This window comes from Notolepis coatsorum, assembly GCF_963971535.1.
Source record: "Notolepis coatsorum genome assembly, chromosome: 18".
Classification (NCBI taxonomy): Eukaryota; Metazoa; Chordata; class Actinopteri; order Aulopiformes; family Paralepididae; genus Notolepis; species Notolepis coatsorum.
In genome coordinates this window covers 62266387-62289384 of record NC_140182.1, presented here as the reverse complement: position 1 = coordinate 62289384, position 22998 = coordinate 62266387, and the positions used below count along the sequence as shown (strand labels likewise).

General features: G+C 47.6%; 1 protein-coding gene across 2 annotated transcripts in view; it reads left to right on the top strand.

Moving 5' to 3' along the window:
* The window catches only part of tmtc3 (transmembrane O-mannosyltransferase targeting cadherins 3), a 241361-nt gene that overhangs the window by 119911 nt on the left and 98452 nt on the right, over positions 1 to 22998 (top strand). For both annotated transcript variants that reach the window (XM_084334576.1, XM_084334577.1), the window contains exon 7: positions 1759 to 2011. In XM_084334576.1, coding sequence (XP_084190702.1) covers positions 1759 to 2011 — 253 coding nt within the window. The remainder of the gene's footprint in view (positions 1 to 1758; positions 2012 to 22998) is intronic.

Sequence of the window (22998 nt, the reverse complement as noted above, 5' to 3'; positions counted from 1 at the left end):
CACGTGCAAGTTTGATAGTATTTACTATTTACTGAGGATGGCCAGATAAAACACAAAGGCCTATCCATCATGTATTACAATGGTGAAGCATGAACCTTTAAAGGACATCTCTTTGAAATAAATAACATTTTAGTTTTTTTCTGATTTCTTTTAAACAAATTATTATTTTGTATTATTTAACTATTTAATTATTATTTAGTTATTGCACTGCACTGGCAATTGAACTGCATTGAACTGAACTGAATTGGAAAAAATAAACCTCATAACCTAACTGGCACTGAACATTGAACTACACTGGCACTGTACACTGCAGATGTACTGTTATTAAAAACATAATTTTGTATAGTTATTTTTTTGTTAAATATAAAATCAGAGAAATCCAAAAACGGGAAAATTAAAAACAGAGAAATCCGAAAACAGGAAAATTCTTATCCGAAAAATTTACGGATTTCATAGGCCCCTAGTTAATCAATTCACTCTGAAAATCTGCTCCGCTCTGATAAACTGACTCTTCAAATGGAGCTGGCTACAAGAGACAGTCGAGGTAGAAGCCGGAAACACATTAACACTGGAATGTTTTAGTAAAACTTACCAACCAGGCAAGGTTACTTGCAACCTGTGCAATGACACCATAAACTATGGCTCAAGTGGGAAGAAGGCACTCCAAATGCATGTTAAACACCCAAAACACCTGAAAGCATACAAGATCCACCACAAAATATGAGAATTGAAATAACACCAGCAGACAATGAGAGAGAGATACCTGGAGGTTAGAGAGAGAGTGATACCTGGAGGTTAGAGAGAGAGATACCTGGAGGTTAGAGAGGGAGAGATACCTGGAGGTTAGAGAGAGAGAGAGAGAGAGAGAGAGAGATACCTGGAGGTTAGAGAGAGATACCTGGAGGTTACAGAGAGATACCTGGAGGTTATAGAGAGAGATACCTGGAGGTTAGAGAGAGAGAGATACCTGGAGGTTAGAGAGAGAGAACGGGATATCTGGAGGTTAGAGAGAGAGAAGGGGATATCTGGAGGTTAGAGAGAGAGAGAGATACCTGGAGGTGAGAGAGAGATACCTGGAGGTTAGAGAGACCTTCCTCTTCCCTGTGAACAGTTCAGTTCTCTGTTTATTTCATACAAATACAATGTGTTCATTCATTCAAATGGAGTGTTTGTTTATTTCAAAGAATAAAGAATGGTTTAAAAAAATTTCAGTTTTTTTTCGTAAGGCGCAATCACATCCCTGAGTAATGATGGATTCCAAATTTAAACGTTGGAGGAAAAAAATTACTTTATAAAGTCAAGATTTCTATTTGAATTCTCCATACAGGGTTCTACACAGATACAACTTGATGGCATTTGATCACAAAGATAAAATTCCAACAGATTAGCCTAGATGTACTAATCCTTTCACTCTAATCCGAAGGCTGTCTCCAGATTGTATCAGAGAATTAGTGTAATCAAGAAAGACCAACCTAGACACAACAATACTGTATTATCACTATCTTCGTTGTGATCGGTATCTGTGACATACAAAAAGGAAGTCTTCGGAGTGGAGTTCAGACTCACAAATGTAATGTATGGCAGCTCCGAGGTATGTTAAATGCTTCCTTTCACATGGTGCTCTCCTAAAGGCCAAGCGCCTCCACTAATATTTAGAATCCCCACATTCCTGTTCATACAGGAGCCACGTGTCCCTTCCTCTGTCTTTGCACCACCATACTGTTTTGTAAGCCAGATTTATTCTTTTGTCCTTTTTAGATTTGATAACCCGGCAGCAGTCAGCCCCTCTCCAGCCAGACAGCTGACTTTCAACTACCTGCTGCCCGTGAACGCGTGGCTTCTCCTGAGCCCCTCGGAGCTCTGTTGTGACTGGACCATGGGTACCATCCCCCTGGTGGAATCGCCATTGGACCTTCGTAACCTGGCCACCCTGGCCTTCTACGCCCTCCTGGGCCTGCTGGCTTACCACAGCCTGCGCTACAGACACAGCTCCTCCAAGACTGTCATCATGGTGAGAGGCAGTGCTACACATTGGTTAAAACTAGGGATGTTCGATATTGGCCTTTTTTACCGATATCCGATATACCGATATTGTCCAACTCTTAATTTCCAATACCGATATCAACCGATACCGATATATGCAGGGTTTCATCACATATCTCTTGTCATGGAATTAACATAATAAAACATATGCATTGATCTGTTCATTTCACTGGATGCATTCAACAAGGCTTTCTAAATGTAAACATTATCTGTGCAAAATATGACAACTTAAGTTAGGCTATATTAGGCTATACGTGCCATATTTATTTAGTCTCAAACGGCAGCTTGGATCACAGTCTCCCTGAGATAATCCTGACAAACGGCCACTACATAGGGCACATTTCTTCTTCTTCACAAAATGTAAACAACATTGTACCTATACAACTGTGAGGTAAAGTGCAAACAACTGAAACAAGATACATAAAAAAAAATTAAAAAGAAGATAACTCCAACAGTGCTGGACCAGCAGCCCCAGTCATTAGCCTACTTGGGGTAACACAATCTTCAAAATAAACTGGGCTCAAGCCCTGCTCTAGATGAGCTCTACATGTAACTGGCCAGTGGCCATAATTTGGCTAATACTAATGTATTTTAGTTTTTTATCGATGGACTCGTTAACACATCCACCGCCATTCACGCTGTAACACGTTATTGCCCGCCATGCTTTGACTGCCAGACCACGCTGTACAGCGATATTGAGATCAATATTTCATTTTTTCGCCATGGCATTCATAATTCATATATACACCTCCGGCGCTGCAGCTGGACCCTACGGCTCAATACAACGACGGCTCAATACCGCCGCCTGGTGGATGGTCGGGCGAGTTACACTCGGAACAACAGGAAGTGGGAGGTGTGCGTCGATTAAATTCATCCGGCCGTCAGATATTGTCGCAAGGCTCCCGACAGACAGACACTATGTACATAATGGATCGCTTTATAAACTTAATAATCGATATGATTTCGGCGTTTATTGCGATATACAAACCGGAAATGGACCTAGGCGATCGGCGTCGTATACCTGGGATCTTTCACCGCCAGTCTCATTGATGCACGGTAAGAGGACGCTAACGTCATTTTCAGCCCAATTGTTCATTAATTTCACTGCAAACCGATCTGATCAATATATCACCCATACTACATAAAGCATTTACTGACGATCACGGAATTGTAAACGACCCCCCCCCTTTCCTCCGCGCATGATGACGCATAACGTATAGGATCATATACAGTTGAATTCGTTAATATAGCTTGTATCGGGAATAAACGGCAATCGATAATCTATATGCGTTTATGCCTATAAGTCACGTTCTAGGAATTACTGCAGAAAACGATAAAAACATACTTATATTCTAGAAGGTATTTTTGTATGAATGTTTGAATGAAAAAGTATAACGTTCCTACATCCTGAACGATAGATAATCGATGTTGAATGGGCCATAGTAATGTCAATTTAGCAATACAATTTAAAAAGTTATAGCCCTGCAAAGAAGGTGAACATCTCCATAGGCTTAGAGTGGTGGCAGACTGGCTATATTGATGGATATAACCAATGGCAGGGAATGTGTTAAGGGACAACTGGGTTTTTTTTCTTTTTTTTGGTGTCGCCTGTTGCTTTTCATCGTTTTGCTGCACAAACGTTGCGTGTATCTCCGGTTGATTCTCCCTGAGGTGGGAGATTCAATTTTAAGTATTGAAGGAAGACGTCTTGGTTCCTCCTTGCATAACCTCCGCTTTACAGTCACTGCGCCCTTCTCAGGAAGAATCAACCGGAGCAAAACGACGCAAAACTATGAAAAGAAGCAACAGGCGACACAAAAAAAACTTAAGCGGCAAGTTTAATATCTGGAGACACTTCAAATCAAATCAAAGACATAGTGAACGACTCTACTAACAGGCTTGTTGTTATGCTGTAAGTGACGATACAGTTTGATGATGCGTGCCAATAGTCTGCCCAAACATCTTCAGAAATGCGAAAGCCACAGCATTTATTGCGAGTTGTGCCAAACAAACATACATTTAGCAAAAACTATACATCACATCTCTCATTGACATTTTGAGTGAGAGGAGAAGTAGTTGAAGAGTTTGATGTATAAGATGAGCATGTTGTGTAAAAGTTGTGTTGTTAAAAAAGTTAAAACCGATACCGATCATTTCCGATATGGATCTGATCGGTAGGGCTGTCTTTGACTAATACAGTACTTCATTGACTAATGGTCATAGGATTTTGATGGCTAATTTATTCATTGAATTACTTGACAAATCTGAAAAATTATTCCCTTCCCACATTATCTTCCTCTCACAGATTAATGCGGTCTTGCAGAAGGACTGTGTGCACTTTAAAGTTCAAAACCTATTTGTGAATATTATTGTAATGCCAAAGAAGTGCTTATTGTTTTCCAGTTGTAACTAATTACTGATTCCTCATTCAGCATTAAGAAATCATTAAAGAAAACAATTACCAAATGACGCATTGACTAAAACATCTTAGTTGACTAATCAACTAAGAGAGGGCAGTCCTACTAATCAGGATTTGATTTCCATCAACAACGTTAAAAGGTGAGACTGTTGGTTTTGTCTGTTCTGCTGTGAATTTGGCATGCCATTGCCATGACCTAAATTGTATGTTGACCTAAGAACTGATCCAGGTTCATGTCTAGAGGGTGTAAGAGGGGAGAAGACAAGGCTGTGACAGGACATTAGCGCAGCAGTGCCTCTTGGCACTGTGATGCTGATCTTATGTGAGAGACACGGTACAACAATTTATCTTATTTATGTTCAGAAAATGCTTAGCCATCAATGGTATCCAAATTCCAATGGAGTTTTTCACTAGTTGGTGGAATTGGTGGAAATGTTGTATCACTTGTTCTTCCACCATCAGCACGGGCATGACCTAGAACACAGAAAGAGCACACTGGAGACATGTAAAGGCATGTGTTTCAAATTGAATGGTCTATACGATCTTCCTTGAAATCTAATAAGCTAATTGCCCAATCTAATTGTCAATCAAAGGAGGAAATTAATTGTACTTTGCAAAGGTTATATGAGGTAGTGGATTTATTCAGCCTGTAGTCTATAGAACAATAATAGAAAACTGTCTATTTAGGTGGGAATGTCAATATAAACAAAAGTAAGCTGTTTACAAGAAAACCTTTACTTGTAATTTCTTCTGATAAAATGTACAAAAAGCTAGCTAGATATTTGTAGTTTAGGATGTGGCCAAGATGGCTGATGACCCACCTTGTTTACAAGTTATACGGAAACCCAGGAGATTAAAACTAGAGGGGGCACATCCTATCTACACTGTACAGCCAATGTGTTCCCACCAAAGAGATTAAAGCTAGATTGTGCGCTCCCTATCTACACAGTATAGCCAAAGCGTTCCCACTGCTGCCATGCCATCAGAGGCGAGTTCAGAACCCAGAAGACAGCACTGCTTCTTCCTCGTTTGAGATTCAGTGGTGGTTGGACTTGGAACACAGACCTTCCCACATTACTGAACACCTAGTCGAAAGAGGGAGCTGTAACCTCATTAGAGAATAAATCGGAGCCTCTAGGTGGCGGTATACACGAACAGTCAGTTTCCCCTACATATGTTGTAGAAGAAGAAGACACCTGACTGACATGGCGTTGGGTCATGATGAGGAACAGGAACATGGGGCGACAGTGGCTCAGGAGGTAGAGCAGTTGTCTGGCAATCTGGAGGTTCCCGGTTCGATTCCCGCTCCTCCCGGGCAGCATGTCGATGTGTCCTTGAGCAAGACACTTAACCCCTAATTTCTCCCGATGAGCAGGTTGGCACCTTGCATGGTTGCCTCCGCCTTCAGTGTGTGAATGTGTGAGTGAATGGGTAAAATGTGAGTAACAAATTGTAAAGCGCTTTGGATAAAAGCGCTATATAAAAGAGCAGCCATTTACCATTTACCAACAGGACTTTCCAGAAGTGCACACTCTATGCGCCTCTATGTCTCCCACAGCTACTGCACCATTAAAGGCAAAAGAGAGAGAGTCACTTGTCTTTTGAACACTGCCAGCATTACTGCCACTTAGTGGAAAGATTACAGAGTCTCTAGGAGTCTCTAGGTGGCAGAAACAGTCAATATATGCATTGCATGTGTACACTATCTCTATGATGGAATATATACGTATATTGTATTATATATATATATATTAGGGCTGACCTCGACTAGTCGAATAGTTGACTAATCGATCGAAAGGAGCCGTAGTCGACTGCCAACCTCTTAGTCGAATGCACAAAAAAGGGATATACCGTAATTCCTCTAATAGTAACCGGGTCTCAAATACAAGCCGGGTCTCTATTAATGGCCGGGTGCGCTCTTGAGCTAAGCAATTATAAGCCGGCCTCCTAATACAAGCCGGGTTACTAATATACTGAGCTGCATACTGAGCTAGTTACTTGATTTCACTTTGAAAACGTTGAAATGACCAGTGACCACCTGTAATTGCACTGTTTACTATTTCATACAGTACTTGGTTTCAATAAATGAACCCAGTACATTTTACTGGGTTCAAACTGACACAAAATGTTGATTTATTCATTATGATCCGTTTGAAAATTTGAAATATAGGCCTCCCTCTTATACAGGCCTCCTCCTAATACAAGCCTGGTACCCGCTACAGTTGAAACAAATACAAGCCGGGGTTACTATTAGAGGAATTACGGTATATATATATATAATTTTTTTGTATCATTCTTTCCAAAAGCAAAGAGGCCTAGAAGCGTGGCTAACGCTAATGGTGCGCATACCGGAGAGGCTAACTGCCTAAGAAAACACAGAGGCACTGAAAGAGGATTTCACCGGTCTAATGAACACACTAGACAAATCAAGATGTATCCACCAGTGGACCAATTGCATGCTTTCGCAGGACAAGAAGCCTTCAGTCGACATTAACACTTTGAGTGCCAACGACGCTATATGTCGTTAGTTCATGCCGACCGTTGAATGCCAGCAACGACATATAGCGTTTGTTTGTAGTTTTTTTGTATTGCTAAATTGACATTACTATGGCCCATTCAACGTCAATTATCTATCGTTCATGACGTAGGAACGTTATACTTTTCCATTCACATATTCATACTAAAATACCGTCTAAAGTATAAATATGTTTTTATCGTTTTCTGCAGCTTTCTCCAGAATGTGATTTATAGCCCTAAATGTATTATATTGATGATCAAATACAGTTTGATAGCGATCTGCGCGAGATAAAAAATGTCAAATGGACGTGCTTCTAGAAGTTACTACTTATCATCTGATGTTGACCGGATGGGGGGGGGGTCGTTTATAATTCCGTGGCCAACGTTAGATGATTCATCTAGTGTGGGTGATATGATCATTAGAGCAGTTTATATCGAACATGGTAAAAAAAACGCTGAATCTTACCCCAGTCTCCTCGGGCCGTTGGGCGATGAGCGTGGAGCAAAAATATTCCTATTATGGGATGTAGAAATATGCGATCCATCTCCAGGTTGTATAATAGTATATACGTCCAAATCATGTTGTTTATCGAGTTATTGGTAACGGATTGCTATCCATTGAGTCTAGCTCGAGTCCGGGGACTATTAGCGAGTGATCGGACCGAATTGGAATGAGCACCAGCTTCCGTTTCCTGTTTCCGGTTTGGGCGATCCGGCAATCGGCCACCAGATGGCGCTCTTGAACCGTTGGAGTTGAGAGGGGATCAACAGTAGATCTCAAGTCTCCGGGGGAGAAATATGATTGCGATCACAGATTTTTGAAATATTGATATCAATGACGTGGTACGGTGTCTTTGGCATAATGAGCATGGCGGGGAATGACGTGGTAAGGCGTTTTTGGCAATCAAAGTGTTAATATAATAAATTATTATATTTCATCAATCTAGTCTCACGTTAGTGCAGCAACCTCTCTCTGAGCTCCATTGGAAAAATAACCCCCCTATCGTCTCTCACTGTTGTACTGCACCCCATTGGATTAGACTGATGGGGGGGGGGGGGGGGGGGGGAGGCCAGTTTCCTCATTTTACTTATCCGGCAAGCCATCCGGAGAGATCCAAGTCTTCTCTGTCCAACTCGGTGATCTCACTTCCTCTGTGGCCCCCCTCACCTGCGGGGTGCCCCAAGGCTCGATATTGGGTCCCACTCTCTTCCTCCTATACATACTCCCCCTAGGCCAGATCTTGGCAAAACACAATATCTCATTCCACTGCTTCGCCGATGACATGCAGGTTTACCTCCCCTTAAAGCCCACCCAAGGGAAGACGTCAATAGAACCACTGCTTGACTGCCTGGCATAAATCAAGTGCTGGATGTCCGAAAACTCCCTGACATTGAACGAAGGGAAAACCGAGGTCATTGTTTTTAATAGTGCCCCCCCGCCCCCCCTCATTGACGCACTTGGTCCCCTGGGTCCAAACCTCTCCACCTCTGTCAGGAACCTCGGGGTCATCTTCGACAGCAATTTTAAATTCGATAAACAGGTCAGCGCCGTAGTTAAAAACAGCTTTTACCACCTTAGACTCCTGGCGAAGACAAAGGCATACCTCTCCCAAAGTAACCTAGAGACGGTGATACATGCCTTTGTCACCACCCGCCTCGACTACTGCAATGCTCTGTACACGGGCATCGACAAGTCCCTCCTCCGCCGCCTACAACTGGTGCATAACGCAGCCGCGCGCCTCCTCACCAAAACAAGAAAACACGAACACATCAGCCCAGTTTTGGCCTCGCTCCACTGGCTGCCTGTTAGCTTCAGGATCGATTTTAAATTGGCACTAAATGTTTTTAAATCATTAAATGGCACGGCTCCCTCCTATCTGTCCGAGCTCCTGCACCGCCACACCCCCCACCGATCCCTCAGATCAGCTGACCAGATGCTATTGGTGGTACCCAGAACCAGGCTCAAGACTAGGGGAGACAGAGCTTTCTCCACCGCAGCGCCTAGATTGTGGAACAGCCTCCCCCTCAGCGTACGGACTGCCCAGACCGTACAGGCTTTTAAATCACTCTTGAAAACCTACCTGTTCTCCTTGGCCTTCCCCCCTACTTAACCACCACTAGACCCCTGGCCCTTCTATCCTCTTTGTTTTACTGTGTCCTACCAGTTTTTATTACTTTCATTGCTTTATTGTGTTTTTAATCCTATATCTTGCACCATATTGTTTTGTTTTTGTTGCTTTCATTGCTTTGCTTTGCTATGTTTTTTTTCTTTCTTTTAATCTTATACCTTGCCTCACACTATTTTGTTTTTATCAACTTGCTTGTGAAGCACTTTGGTGTCAGCTGCCGCTGCCTGGAAATGTGCTATACAAATAAAACTGACTTGACTTGACTTGACCTGACCCTCAGAACAGCATGGAATCTGTATTTCCAGTACCCAGCGGCCAGCGCTGAATCAATAAACGCGATCGATATTTGGAATGGCGATCAGGAATTGGAATAATCTTTTTGGAGAACATCTGATCTGAGGTAAGGAATCTATTTTACCTTAGGATAATCGGATCTGTTTTCACAGAGGTGTGTGTGTGTGTGTGTGTGTGTGTGTGTGTGTGTGTGTGTGTGTGTGCGCGCGCTGATCAGGAAATGAGGGAATAGATTTTTCAGCTAGCTTCTCTAGCGTGCATAAGTACACATACTATCGATAATCTAGCGTTTATTTGAAACCTCCTTGACCTCTCTACTTGGCTGCAGTCAAAGTCAAGAGCCAAACGCATATCGGAGAGAGCTGTTGAACTCTACAAGCAGGAAAGACTGCTGTAAAGGAACGCCAGCCCTCCAGACAGGTCTCCTCTGTCTACTTGTCAACATCATCGGAGAGGGTACTTATAAAGCCTTCTAAACCATACTGCCCCCACTGTAATGTCAGAGACCATTTCCTTGGTTCATGCATAGAATTCAAAAGACTTTCTGAAAATGACTTTCTGAAATGGATTAAAGAGAAAGGCTGATGCAACAAATGTGGGAGAATGCATAAAACTGACAAATGCACCTTAAAGAGACCATGTAACATTTGTAAGGAGATTCACCTGACCACCATTCTCCGTGATGTTAATGTAAACAAATCAGCCACAGTGATGCTTACATCCTCCCCCTCAGAGATCCTTTACATGGACAAACCCAACCGTTCCCATAAAGTAATGTTGAAAATTGTCAATGTCTCCACAATGGGGAAAGGACCCTCATTACTCATGCAGTCCTAGATGATGGTGCTGACAGGTCCATTTTGCTTCCTGAAGCTGTCCAGTTCTTGGGCCTCACAACCCAGCCTGAAACCATCTCACTATGCACAGTAAGACAAGATATAGTGCAATTGAATGGAGCATCTGTGTAACTGAGGGGTACAATTCCCTGACTGTATTGAGAGTATGGTATCATTAAACCACTACTTTGTTATGTACTTTAATTACTGGCCATACAGTACACGGTATATCTGGTGAACACCCACACAAGAATACGGCTTGACAAAGAAAGTTCTATTTAGAGGTATTTATTATTAGAGCAGCAACGATAGGTTACAGATTGAGAATTATGAATTGCGCTTGTAAGGCGAAGAACACTTAAGTAAGTCAAGAGCGTAAGTCCATGAGCATAATAAGATGGGTGTAACTGACGCCACCTGTAGCATAAGAATTACATAAGGCACACTCGTAGTCAGCTGGAGATACTAAGGGGTTCCCTCCGGTTGTAAGCCAGCAGGGGAGAGGAATGTTCAGGAGCAAAGTCTGGATCAACACTGAATAACGAGGCTCCAGATGGAGGAGCCAGTGCAGTAATCCCTTGGTCCGTAGACAAAGCAACAGCTATACTCCAGTATGCACGACAGCATGGATGAAAGCTAGCCAGCCTCTGTGGTCCTAGAGGTGGGCTCGATGATGCTCCTCACAGGGTAGATCCCACACAGCAGTGGGGTAGACGGTTCTCTGCTCCAGCAGCCACAGTACCAAAGCAATATAATCCAGCCGGAAAAGGCTCTGCATTCGCCGGTGTAGGTTCTCCGGTGTACATATCCAACGGTTCTCGTCTAGGACTCCTCGGATGGCGGCACGAGTTTAGGCCGCCCAGCCTGGATAAGTGCACTAGCTAGAGTACGACGAACCTGTGGTAATGCTGGTCACTGTAGAACGGTAGCCGCACGATACACTATAAATAATAGACTATTACTTCACAATAGAATAAGTCGAACTCGACGATACAGCGTTAAACTCTGACACTTTAGCTATCTATTCGCACGCGGTTCTCAAGGCTCTATTTAGGGGGCAAAGGGGCCCACTTCACAGCACGTTGTATCGTGGTGAAGGCTTCAACGTTTTGGACTAAGACTACTGCTGTATCCACCTGCGACGTATTTATACGTAAGGTGAAAAATCTAGTGCCAACCTCAGTTCTGTCTCGTATTACTGCGCAAATCTGGACATGTTGAGACATGTCTTGGCGGTGGCTTTGAACTTGCCATTGGGGGTATGGCCGTTGGCGCCTAGGGGTCGCTGTCCAATAGGAGAACGAATATTATGGTCTGGCCTGTACCTAGGTAAAGGGATATTCCGTGTATATATACAAAGAATATACAAGGGATATCAGACGATATACAAATATTATACAATATATCTCAAGTAATAAATATATATATTCGGTTTAATCTGACCCTTTGTAACAGCCGCCTCCTAATTAGTCCGCACCTAATTAGATAAGCAGAGACAGATTAACCGTCTTGTCCACTACTCAATGTCCGTTGTGAGGAGTAGGGCAATTCACAAAGTCAGTGGGTCATGGTCGTCATCAAGGGAGTCAGGGAGCCTTGGTAACTCTATCAGCCTCGCCACGGGTCGGGTGTATGTCCGTCCCTGGACGAGAACTTCTGCCGCTCTGACCTTTCCGTCGGCACCAGTGATCACTTTGCTTACGCGGCCGGCCGGCCACATAGCTCGGGGTAGTGACTGGTCTATGATCATGACGACTGTGCCCTCCGTCAAATTCTCTTTCTTTTACCCATTTCTGGCGGGTCTGTAGAGACGGTAGATAGTGGAGGAGGAAACTGTTCCAAAACTTGTCAGCCAATACTTGACTGTACCTCCACATTCTTCGGCCGTTCGCTTACTCAGGTCTGTACACTGTCTGTGGGAGCGCGGGGTCCAGCCGCGCCATCAAGAGAGTGTTGGGGGTAACTGGGTCGACATCTGCTACATCACTTGAGACGTAACCGAGGGGCTTTGAGTTCAATACTCCCTCGATCTCTGTGAGGACTGTCGTGAGGACTTCTTCCGCCACGGTCTGGGCCCCAAGCACGGCGTACAGGGCTGTCTTTATTGAACGTACTTCTCGTTCCCAGGTTCCCCCGAAGTGAGGGGCGTTCGGGGGGTTAAACTGGAAATCAATCTGAGAGGGAGCGAGGTGGGTCTTAAGTTCTGGGCCCATAGCTTGGAAGCTCTCTCTCAGCTCTCTTTCTCCGCCTTTGAAGTTTGTCCCGTGATCAGACAATAATATAGACGGTTTTCCTTTTCGCGCTGTGAATCTCCGGAAGGCCATAAGGAATGAGTCCGTACTCATGGTTGGAAGGAGTTCTATGTGTATCGCTCGGGTGGTCATGCATTTGAATACAATACCCCACCTCTTCTCCGTCCCTCTTCCTTTCTTCACCTACAGCGGGCCGAAGCAGTCCATACCGGTGGAGTGAAAGGGCTTGTCGCCGAGTCGGAGGCGACAGGGAGGTAGGTCAGCCATCCTGGGTATACTGGGCTGTGCTCGCCACTTGCGACAGTCTAGACAGGTCCGCTGGAAGCGTCGTACTGCTTCTCTTCCTTGCAGTATCCAATAGCGACGTCTGATCTCAGCGAAGACTCTCTCTGCCCCAGCGTGGTGCACGTCCTCGTCGTATTTCTTTATGATGAGCTCTGTGACCTTGTGTCGGCTGTTGAGAACTATAGGGAACTTGACGTCATCCGTTAAGTCCGGGGCCCTTCTCAGACGACCACCCACTCTGATGAGATCATGGGCGTCGCGCTCAGGGGCCAAGTGGAGCAGTCTGCTGTCTGACGGGACTGGCTTTGATCCCTGCAGACAGTCTAGCTCGTCGGGGAACGAGTCTCTTTGGGCTCGCTGTAGCAGAAGGAGTTCTGCTTCTTCGTAATTAGCTCTATTAATGTCAGTAGTGGAGGGGACCTCAGGGTGGTGCCACAGGAATGTCCTTAACTGCGCACTCTCAAGGGTGGGGCAGTCGTCTATGTTGGGGTCTGTGGGGACTGGTGTGTGCGTCAACCCACAGAACATAGATTTCTTCATCTCTGCCTCCTCTTGACTAGCCTCCCGTGGGGTGGGGCTAGGCCACTCTTCTTCCGGGAGCTTGAGGAACTCGGGACCGTCACTGTAGATATTGTGACGTGTGAGGTCATCCAGGGACATTCCCTGTGTGATGACGTCTGCTGGGTTCTGTTTTGTGTCCACGTACCTCCAGCATGCTGATTCTGTTAGCTCTTGGATCTCTGTGATTCTGACTCCCACGAAGACCTTGTATCTACATGAATCGGACTGGATCTATGTGAGTACGGTCATGGAGTCTGAACACAGGATTGTTCTTTGCACCGGGATGGTGAGTTCACGTTGGATTAACGTGGCGAGTTGCGCTCCTACTAGGGCTGCGCAGAGCTCTAGACGCGGGATCGATTGTTGCTTGCGGGGGGCTATCCTTGAACGAGCCAGGATGAAGGCGGTATGTATTTCTCCTCCCTCCTCTCGGGCCCGCAAGTAGGCCACCGAACCGTAGGCTACTTCGGAGGCGTCGCTGAAGACGTGCAGGTCCATCTGGCACGTCTCCAGCCGCACTGTGGGTGGGAAGTAGCTGCGGCGTATGTTGACACCTGGGAGCGAGTTGAGTTCTGTTTCCTACTCTCTCCATGTGGAAGCAAGGTGGTCGGGTATGGGGTCGTCCCAGCCCTGGTCCTTGTCCCACAGCTCTCGCACAATCATTTTTGCCCTGGTGGTGTAAGGTAGAATACATCCCAACGGGTCATATTGACTGGCGAGTGTTCTGTATACACTCCGTCGGGTGGTCGGTAGTGAAATCGACCTTCCCTGCTCCTTGGTCAGGGGTGTGTGTCTATAATGGAGCGAGTCTGTTTTGAAGCGCCAGACTAGTCCTAATGTCATTTCTTGGGCTTCACCTGGGATGGTCGCCATCCAGGTCTCGCTGCTTGCTGCCTTGTTCTCTGGGGAGAGGCTGCGCAGTACTTGAGGGTCGCTGCTGGCCCACTGCCGGAGATCAAAGCCGCCTTTGATCAGGGAGGCGCGGAGCTTGAGTAGGAGGGCCTCGGCCTCTTCTGGCGTCGAGACGCTTTGTAGACAGTTGTCCACGTAGAAACTCCTCTCTACACTTTGTCTGACCTCCTCGTCAGCTGCTGGGTCCTCTGCGACATGTTTTTGCAGTGCGAACGTAGCACAGCATGGGCTGCATGTGGTTCCGAAAGGGAGGACCTCCCATTGATAGATGGATGGTTGCTCATCCCCGATCCTCTCTCTCCATAAGAACCGCAGCAGGGGCTTGTCCTCTTCCACTAGTCGCACCTGCAGGAACATCCCTTTGATGTCGCCGCTGATGGCCACCTTGTTTTGGCGGAAACGTAGCAACACGCCTAGTAGAGAGGGGCCGAGTGTTGGACCGGGCAAGAGTTCTTTATTCAGATTCTGTAGTCCGATCTGGTAGCTTCAGTTAAACACAATACGATCCTTGCCGTTGTGGTGGACCTTGTGGTGGGGCACGTACCATGACTCGGTCGTCTGATCGGCCTCCCGAATGTCAATTTTCTTTATGTGTCTCGCTGTGATTAGCTTGTCAATCTCAGCGCGGTACACAGTGGCTTGAGCGGGGTCTTTGGCTAGACGCCGCTCGGTGTTCAGTAGATATCGCTCCGTCGCTTCTTTTGAGGCGTGGAAGGTGGGCATACCCTCTCGCCTCAAGAGTGGAGTTGCGTATCTCATCACTCCATTGACCTCGACTCTCTTTGTCCTCTGCTCGAGGAGGGCTATGGCATACGTGTCTTCCTTTGAACGAATGTGTTTCTTTTCGTTCTTAAAGGGCATTGTCTCTAGTGTCCATAGCCTCTCGACGTGCTGTAAGAGGGTGGTGTCTTCTTCTGTCATTCTGGAGTGGAGGCAGCGAGTGGCTGCTGGTCGGTTGGGAGACCTGGAGAGGGGGCCTTGTAGTGTCCATCCTAGGCGGGTCTCGACTGCTGCTGGACAGCCTCTGGGCCCGATGTGGACCCGGTCCGTTGGGACGATGAGGTGTGCGTGGTCGGATCCTATGAGCAGGGTCGGGGTGGCGCCGTCGATGAGCGGTATAGGTAGTTGACGTAGGTGCACGTATTTTTCCATCAGCTTGGGGATGGGGTAGGTGTACCGTGACAAGCCTATGTATTGGCTGGTGAAAGCGTTAGTGATCCTATACTGCCTCTCTGGCTGCCCGCTTGCTGCGATAGTGAAGGAGACGTTTTCGCCCTTTATTGTCTTCAGGTCTCTTCTTATAGTACGAATTGTCATCGTTTCTTCGCTCCCCCGCAGACCCAGCTGGGCTGCAGCGGATGCGAGGAGGAGAGTCTTTTCTGACCCATCGTCAAGGACGGCGTAAGTGTCCAGGACCTTGTCCTCGTAGCTTAATATCACTCTGACCACTTTCAAGAGCACTCGGGAGCTCCCGCTGCTGGCGGGGTCGATATACATGACATTTACTCTGGTGCTGCTTGGGCGTGCGAGTTTCTTCCTGTTGCTGTCATGCAAGACGTCCAAGTGGGCGCCGTCACACCTGCTGCACCTCTTCTTCAAGCGGCACTCGGCTGCCATATGGCTGCGCGCACAGCGGTAACAGCGGCGGTTGGCTTTTATCCATTGACTCACCTCGTCGGCGGTCATCTTCTTGAAAGTGTCACATTGTGACAGACAATGTTCTTTCTCGCAGTACTGGCATACAATCTTCCACTTCTCTTTCGTCGAGGGGGTGTTGTGGTTCTTGTTCCGCGGTACTGATTCGGCTTGGTGCATGACGGTCACCAGCCGGCGGTTATCGTTGGATCTCCGAGGTCCATCTCTGGGGCTTGGTCCACTCCGCACGAACGTATCCAGTCGTAGGCTGCTGACTTCTCTCGCGAGGAAGTCGGCCAGGTCTAGGAGGGATGGCTCGGGACCGTCGGGATCACGGTGGTCTCTCTGCCGCCTAAAGCGCTCTTGGCGGGCTGGAGGGAGCTTCTCTAATATCCTTTCTACATTAGAGTTAGCATACAGTGCGTGTCTACCTTTTTCCTTTTGGGACCCCAGCATCCCTACCAGGGATTGTATCTTGATAGAGAGGTCATCCAATGATCGATTGTCTGTGGCTGGGGGGAGACGGTCAATATTCCTTATTTCTTGTATCACGTAGTCCCATATGCGTCCATAACGCTGGTCGAGGGCTACTAGAGCCGCGGTGTATGGGGTACTTGAGTTGGAATATGCCAGCGCTATATTATGCCCTTTGGGCACCTTGAGATGCTTGAGGAGGATAGCATATTTGTACGACTCATCAGGGACGTCGGACATCATAGTCTCTAAACACATCCGTAATTCCGTGTACTGTGCTCTGTCCTCGTGCGTAAAATCCGGGAACGTCGGTGTGCCAAGGTGCGATGCCATGGATGGCTGGCACATCGGTGAGCGTTGGGGGAGAGGCCTCCTGGGCGAGTCTCCCCGTACGTGTTGTCGTGGGCTGGTACTTGGTGGGTACCAAGGCCCGGGTACCCAGGTGCTGTTCCTCGGGGCTGGTCGTGCGTCTAACTCACCCTTGAGTTGAGTCGGGGGTCTGTAGCGCAGGGCCTCGGGGGTAAAGTCTGGGCTGTACTGGACCTCCTGGTCCTGTGGAGTACGATGCTGCTGGTGGGCTTGACCTTCCTCCTCTTCCTCTTCTTCTGCTAGGTCTTCTAGGTCTTGAAGTCGTCTATTCAGTCTCTCGGCGGCATAGGCCGGTTCTTCCCGGTGGCTGGGTCTCGTATGGACCGGTCGGGGAGGGGGTTCGGAGACGTGGATAGGCTCTTTCTGTTGGCCGGGCTCCGGGTCACTTGGTCGGGTAGGGGAAGGTGCCCTAGACCCTTGTCGTGATGATGCCCTGGAGCTCCGTGCGGAGAGAGGGGGTGTCGCCCTGGCAATCAATTGCTCCATTATCTGCGCCTGTAGCCGGTCGCGCTCTGCTTCGCGCTTGATGTGAGCGATGTCGCGCTCGGCTTCGCGCTGGGCTTGGGCTGCGTCGCGCTGTGCATTGGCGGCGTCGCGCTGTGCATCGGCGGCGGCGCGCTGGGCATCGGCGCGGTCTCTTTCAATATTCTCTTCCGTCTGGAGGCGTCTGGTCTCCAGGCGTATGCGGTCGTCTTCACTCCTTTGCTGCGCCTGGAAGCGATCTCGCTGGGTTGCAGAGTGTTCGCGTTCACTAAGGGCTTGCGCTTGGAGTTGCGCGTGAAGGCGCTCTCGTTGGTCTGCAGATTGTTCGCGCTCACTCAGTTGTTGAGCCTGCAGGCGTTCTCTTTCCATGGTAGAGTGTTCGCGCTCACTTAGTTGTTGCGCCCGGAGGCGCTCTTGTTCCATGGAAGAATGTTCGCGCTCGCTAAGCGTCTGTGCTTGGAGTCGATCGCGTTCGGTGGAGGCTGCCAGGGTGGCGATGAATGCCTGCGCCAGCATCTTGTCCGCTTCGCTGGGGGAAGACACTGATGGAGGTGATCGGCTTCTGACAGTGCTCGTTGGAGATCTGTTCTCCTGGCGCGCCCCGAGGAGGTCTATCTCCTGGGCGCGCTTCTCTTCTGGTAGTGGGTCGGGTTCCGTCCCTGGAGCGCTTTCTTTATCCTGGAGCTCTCCGGGGACCGTCCCGTTGACGTTGTCTGGGGGTATAGTCATGTCATGTCCCTCCTGGTCCCCCCTGTGAGCTTGGTCAGTTACGTTAGAACCCACTAGGGTCTCTACTGGCAGGGTCGCCTGGTCGTTAGGATTTGACATGCTTTTACTATCCGCTTTTCCCGCATTTAACGTCTGTATAAAGCTAGGTATTAGACTGGCAGCGTAGTCCTCTAGGTAAGGAGGTGGCTGACGTCTGCGCTGCGGGCGTTCTAGCTTAGGAGAGCCGTTTGTGGAGTGTTCACCGCTGGCCATGGTTAATATCAATATTATATTTAGATATTACACTGATATTCCTCCGGCTCGAAGGACCAATTGTAACTGAGGGGTACAATTCCCTGACTGTATTGAGAGTATGGTATCATTAAACCACTACTTAGTTATGTACTTTAATTACTGGTCATACAGTACACGGTATATCTGGTGAACACCCACACAAGAATACGGCTTGACAAAGAAAGTTCTATTTAGAGGTATTTATTATTAGAGCAGCAACGATAGGTTACAGATTGAGAATTATGAATTGCGCTTGTAAGGCGAAGAACACTTAAGTAAGTCAAGAGCGTAAGTCCATGAGCATAATAAGATGGGTATAACTGACGCCACATGTAGCATAAGAATTACATAAGGCACACTCGTAGTCAGCTGGAGATACTAAGGGGTTCCCTCCGGTTGTAAGCCAGCAGGGGAGAGGAATGTTCGGGAGCAAAGTCTGGATCAACACGGAATAACGAGGCTCCAGATACAGGAGCCAGTGCAGTAATCCCTTGGTCCGTAGACAAAGCAACAGCTATACTCCAGTATGCACGACAGCATGGATGAAAGCTAGCCAGCCTCTGTGGTCCTAGAGGCGGGCTCGATGATGCTCCTCACAGGGTAGATCCCACACAGCAGTGGGGTAGACGGTTCTCTGCTCCAGCAGCCACAGTACCAAAGCAATATAATCCAGCCGGAAAAGGCTCTGCATTCGCCGGTGTAGGTTCTCCGGTGTACATATCCAACGGTTCTCGTCTAGGACTCCTCGGATGGCGGCACGAGTTTAGGCCGCCCAGCCTGGATAAGTGCACTAGCTAGAGTACGACGAACCGGTGGTAATGCTGGTCACTGTAGAACGGTAGCCGCACGATACACTATAAATAATAGACTATTACTTCACAATAGAATAAGTCGAACTCGACGATACAGCGTTAAACTCTGACACTTTAGCTATCTATTCGCACGCGGTTCTCAAGGCTCTATTTAGGGGGCAAAGGGGCCCACTTCACAGCACGTTGTATCGTGGTGAAGGCTTCAACGTTTTGGACTAAGACTACTGCTGTATCCACCTGCGACGTATTTATACGTAAGGTGAATAATCTAGTGCCAACCTCAGTTCTGTCTCGTATTACTGCGCAAACCTGGACATGTTGAGACATGTCTTGGCGGTGGCTTTGAACTTGCCATTGGGGGTATGGCCGTTGGCGCCTAGGGGTCGCTGTCCAATAGGAGAACGAATATTATGGTCTGGCCTGTACCTAGGTAAAGGGATATTCCGTGTATATATACAAAGAATATACAAGGGATATCAGACGATATACAAATATTATACAATATATCTCGAGTAATAAATATATATATTCGGTTTAATCTGACCCTTTGTAACAATCTGTATCTTTTGAAATGTCCCCTATCAACCAGCCAACAGAAAGGCATTTGATCAATGGTGCATTCACTGCAGGCAATCTAGGACTGTCGGAACACGCATACCCTGTGAAACAGCTACAAGAGCAGTATCACCATCTCGGAGATGTTCCATTGCTGTCTTATCGATCATGCATGCCCTCTTGTCCTCATTGTCTCAGATTATGCCCATCTCATTACAGCCACGGAGCCAGTTCTAATGGGCCGCCCTGGTGGCCCATTGGCCATACATACCAGGCTGGGATGGGCTCTCCAAGGGCCAGCCAGCTTAATTTTTAATTTTTTTATTGATCTTTTTCCCCCTCCATTTTCCTCCGATTTTCTCCCATCCCAATGTTAGTCGTATGCCAATTCCCAATCCCCTTCCTGGTCGCTGCGCACTTACCCCCCACAGTCAGATCATCTGGGAGAGTGGAGGCTATCACGTGCTTCCTCCGACACACGTCCAGCCAATCAACCGCTTCTTTTCACCTGGCAGCGCGGATCCTCCCTGAGAGGGCGTAGCGTGTGGAAGGATCACACTATCCCACTCAGGTCCTATCCGCGCTTAGCAGGCGCCCCGACCGAACTGTAGGAGTCGCTGTTTACAACGACCCGGACCCACCCCGCCAGCTTCTCCCACCCTCTAATACAGCCAATTGTATTAGTGTGAACGGCCAGCCAAGCTGGTGACAACCCCGGAGCTGTGAGCTGGATTCGAACAGGCGAATCCAGCTCACAGCTCCGGGGTTGGTGACGAACGCAATCTCCGCTACGCCACCTAACCGCCCCAGCCAGCTTAATTCAAGCCCATCATCACACTCTGTCTTTCACTCAAACCTGTTTCAAGAGTGAATTGCTTCGTAATGTGGAAAGACTCTGGCAGATTGACACCTTGCCCTATGTGAATGAGAAAACAACCACAAGGTCAAAGCAAGACAAGCTAGCTCTCGATCTACTTCATTCTAAGACAGTTAGAGTAGAGATAGATGGTGTAATGCGCTATGCCACTCCGCTGCTAAGAGCTCCTAACACTCCTGTCTTTAAAGCTCCAAAGGAAGCTGTCTTGCCCCGTCTCTGTGCTACAGAAAGATGCCTGTCCAAAGATCCCAAACTGTCTGATAAATACCAAGAGGAACTGGATAAGCTTGTGCAGTCTGGCTATGTTCAAAGGATTCCCAGTGACCAGGTGGACCAATCACATGAAACCTGGTATTTCCCACATTGTTGAACACAACAACAAGCACAGAGTTGTATTTGACTGTTCCTTTGAATACATGGGCCAAAATCTGAACAAATGTCTTCTGCCTGGCCCAACACTGGGTCCTTCTCTCCTTGGGGTTCTTCTCAAATTCCGTCAACATTCCATTGCCATTTGTGGAGACATTAAAGGTATGTTCCATCAGGTGCGCCTTTTAAACGATGACAAACCATTACTGCGTTTTATATGGAGAGGGATGCAGCCGGACCAGGAACACACTGTTTTTGAATGGCAAGTGTTGCCCTTTGGAACAACGTGTAGCCCATGCTGTGCCACTTATGCAGTTCAAAAGCATGTCCAAGATCATTCTGATGGCAATGAGGAGATCCTTAACTCTGTCAAACACTGTTTCTATGTTGACAACTGCCTCCAAAGTTTCCTTTCCTCTCATGAAGCCAAGGCCCTTATTGACAAAATGAGACCCCTCCTTGCTGATGGTGGGTTTGACATCAGATAATGGGCTAGCAACGATCCAGCTGTAATACACCACCTCCCACCAGATGCAAAGTCCAAAACCAGTGAACTGTGGCTATCAGAGAATGGAGACCCCAAAGAGCTGACATACTGAGTTACAAGAACAAGTCCATTATCTACCATCAGCCTACAATGAGGAACATTTACAGTATAAGGTACTGGCAAGCCAATATGACCCCCTGGGCTATTTGACTCCTTTCACAGCTCGGCCAAAAATTATAGTGCAGGAAAGAGGATGGGATAACGTCATTAAAACGGAAAGCTTGTCCAAGTACCAAAGCATGGTAATTGGAACTGCAAAATTACATTCACACTCCCTGACATTCACTTTCCTCGCTGTTTTCTACCCCCCTCTATCAATGCAGCCATTTCAGAATCCCACCTGCACGTTTTCTGTGATGCCTCAGAGCGTGTCTATGGTGTTGTTTCCTACCGTCAGACCACAGACAAACATCGCCACACCCATGTCAGCTTCATCATGGCCAGGTCTCGTATAGCCCACAGGACCCCGCCGGGCAAAGCTCAGCCGCTCTGATCCCCCTGAGAGAAACCCCTCCCTCCCGCCCTCCTCCCCGAGAAACAGAACACCCCCTTATCCTGGTCCACCATGCGCGGAGCCGAGCACCCAGAGCTCCCACCCGCCCCCGCCAGGCCCCCGGCCCACGAGAACCCCAAGCCCAGGCCCGCAGCAGGCCAAAGCACCACGCCTCAATGATCCCGCGACCCCAAGCCTGGTGCCCCCCCGGCCAGGTGACCAGCCCGCCCAGGCCACGGCGTCCGAGGGCCCCAGGAAACCCCACCCCCCCCCCACACCAATCCGACAACACGCAAGGCCCCCCCTCCCCCGGGTCGAACCGCCGGAACGATGCCCCCCCCCCCCCCGACTGAACCCAGCCTGCCCACCTCTGTACCTCCCATGTCACCGACATCACCGCATATATTTATGAAAAAAGAGCAACACAATAAGAAAAAATGAAGTGAACATAAATGGTTATATGGTTAGCAGTCTTTCCCCGATTGGTGGTTTGGGGGGGGGGGATCAGCCCTCCCACTGGAGAAGCCCCCCCCCCCCCCCCCCCCCCCCCAGAGACTGAGATACCCCCCAAAGGAGATTCTCCAAGCCTCTCTTCATGTCCAACATTTTGAATTCTTGTCCTTCATATTTGTCCATGTGCACATTTAAAGCAACTGCTATTCTTTTTTTTTATCAATTTTTTTTTATTATTTACATGAAAACAAGACAACACAATAACCACAATAACAATACACAGAACTTCACAGGGAAATAACAGAAACAATAATAATACAGAAATAACAAATTATAAAGACAAAAAAAAGAAAACAGAGTACAACCTTTTAAAATTTTAAGGGGTACTATCTAATAAATGGCCTTTCCCAGTATTCAGCACCGTTTCCCGGCCGTGTGGCCCTATATTAATAAAACGTATATCTCTAATTCTCAAAAAGGCCCATTCTTCCAATTCACCTCACAACATTCACCCTCACCGAGCTGAGTCATCACAAAATGTGCATATCAGTGATGTCAGAGATTTCCCAGCTGCATAACAATGTGGCAGATGCCACCGGGTCACACAGTGGTTGGAGCCCAGCCTCAAAACGGCCTAAGGTCCTGAGGTAGAAAAACGCCGCTTTTGAGTACCCGACTAGA